Genomic DNA, 1601 nt, shown 5'->3' with positions numbered 1-1601 from the left:
CACCGTGACGTGGGGCTGGGCTGTGTTCCCCCCCCAGTGGGCACTGTCCCCCTGCGCCTGCGGCGGTCTCCTGTGTTCAAACGGAGAACCAAGCATGACTCCCTCCCGGAGCCGGAGGGCGAGCCCGGCCTGGCCTTGGATGCTGCAGGTGAGATGTGCTGCTCTCCTCCCTCACGCCCCTGCAAAAGTGGGTGTTGGGGTATGGAGGGCTAGGCGAGCAGCCGCAAGCCCTGGCACAAACTGTTGCGAATGCACAAGACTCAGCAGCCGTAGACCAAAGACGCCCGGTGCCGGGCCGGGGGGAGCCAGCCCTGGGACAGTGAAGCCCCTGCATGCCGCTGCACTGTTCCCAATAAAACCCTGCAAGCAAGCACACGGTGCCAGGGTGGTTGGCAGCTGGGGTGTGGAAGGCAGAGACGGGGTGCAGGCCTGCTCCACAGATATGGCCATGGGGCCGGCTGGGCCACCAGCATTGCCCGGGAGGGCAGAGATGCCCAGGGACGGTGCCAGAGCCCTTGGGCTGTGCTGAGCAGCATCGCCTTCCCTGGACGGCTGCTGCGGGCTGAGAAGGGGGGAGCTGGCGATTTTAGGCAGGAGCTGGGCAGGCAGCAGCAGTGCTGGCAGCTGGGGTTTTTAGCGTCACCAGGGCCCTTTCACCTCTCCGGCTCCTTGCCCCGCAGGGCACGGCTCTCTCCAGCCCCCCAAAGGCAGGTTTCCATCAGCGGGACCACGGCCCATGGCATTTCAGCACGCAGCTCTGCAGCCGAGCTCCAGCTGCGCCATCCCCACAGCTCTCCCAAGAGCACCAGCGTGGCCCCAACGCCCAAGCGGCTTTCTCCTGCGTTCACCTCTGCTCAGGACCAAATGCATTCCTTACACAGACGTTTACGACAAAGCAGCAAGATGCTTATTTTTTCTTTTTTTTTCCCTTTTTTTTTTAATACAAGAGCTGTGTATTTAAAAAATATACAATTTTTAATTTCTACAGCATAACCCTGCGGGATATTTTTTGTAACTAACAGTGCAGGAACCCTACCTAAACTAATCAATAAAACATCCAAACTCCTGCGCTGCCTTTGAGCGGGGATCAGGTTGTGGGGCCTCTGCCATTGCTACCACCCCTGCCACAGTGGTACCGGGTCACCTCTTGTCCCTGCTCGCTGGGCCAGGGCATTTGGAAAGGAGGAAAAGGTGAGAGAGAGATGTCAGCTGACGCACAGGCATCCTGGAACGGATGCTTTTTCCCCCCCCTCTGCATGCCGAGGGTGCTGGCCTTTAACAGGTCATGTCCCCAGCATCTCTGGAGCCAGGGGTCTCTGCAGCTGGGCCAACCCACTCAAGTGGTCCCCTTGGGGACAGGGGTCCTGGTTTCCCCTCATCCCTTCCCCAACTGCTCTTCCCAAGCAGCCCTAAATTCTTTTGGCTGAACGAAGAAATGAAGAACGGGCTGGGCTCAGGAATCCACCTCCCTGTCTGTGAGTACCCAGCATGCCCACTTCAGCATCGCCTTCGAGATCCTGCAAAACCAGAGCGGGGTGAAAAGGGACCCGGCTTGGGGACATGCCACTGTGCGCCAGGGCAGCCCGGTAACGAGGGGTAAG

At 59.5% G+C, this 1601-nt stretch overlaps 1 protein-coding gene across 1 annotated transcript in view; it reads left to right on the top strand.

Moving 5' to 3' along the window:
- CARMIL2 (capping protein regulator and myosin 1 linker 2) overlaps positions 1–323 on the top strand; it is a 27320-nt gene extending 26997 nt beyond the window's left edge. Inside the window, 2 exon segments of the mRNA XM_035898809.1 lie at positions 15–175; positions 178–323. Coding sequence (XP_035754702.1) covers positions 15–175; positions 178–323 — 307 coding nt within the window.
- The last annotated feature ends 1278 nt before the right edge of the window (positions 324–1601 follow it).

Source organism: Egretta garzetta, unplaced genomic scaffold (genome assembly GCF_000687185.1).
Source record: "Egretta garzetta isolate BGI_Z169 unplaced genomic scaffold, ASM68718v1 scaffold27, whole genome shotgun sequence".
Taxonomy (NCBI): domain Eukaryota; kingdom Metazoa; phylum Chordata; class Aves; order Pelecaniformes; family Ardeidae; genus Egretta; species Egretta garzetta.
The sequence above is the reverse complement of the archived record's forward strand: the minus strand, read 5'-3'. Positions and strand labels throughout refer to the sequence as shown.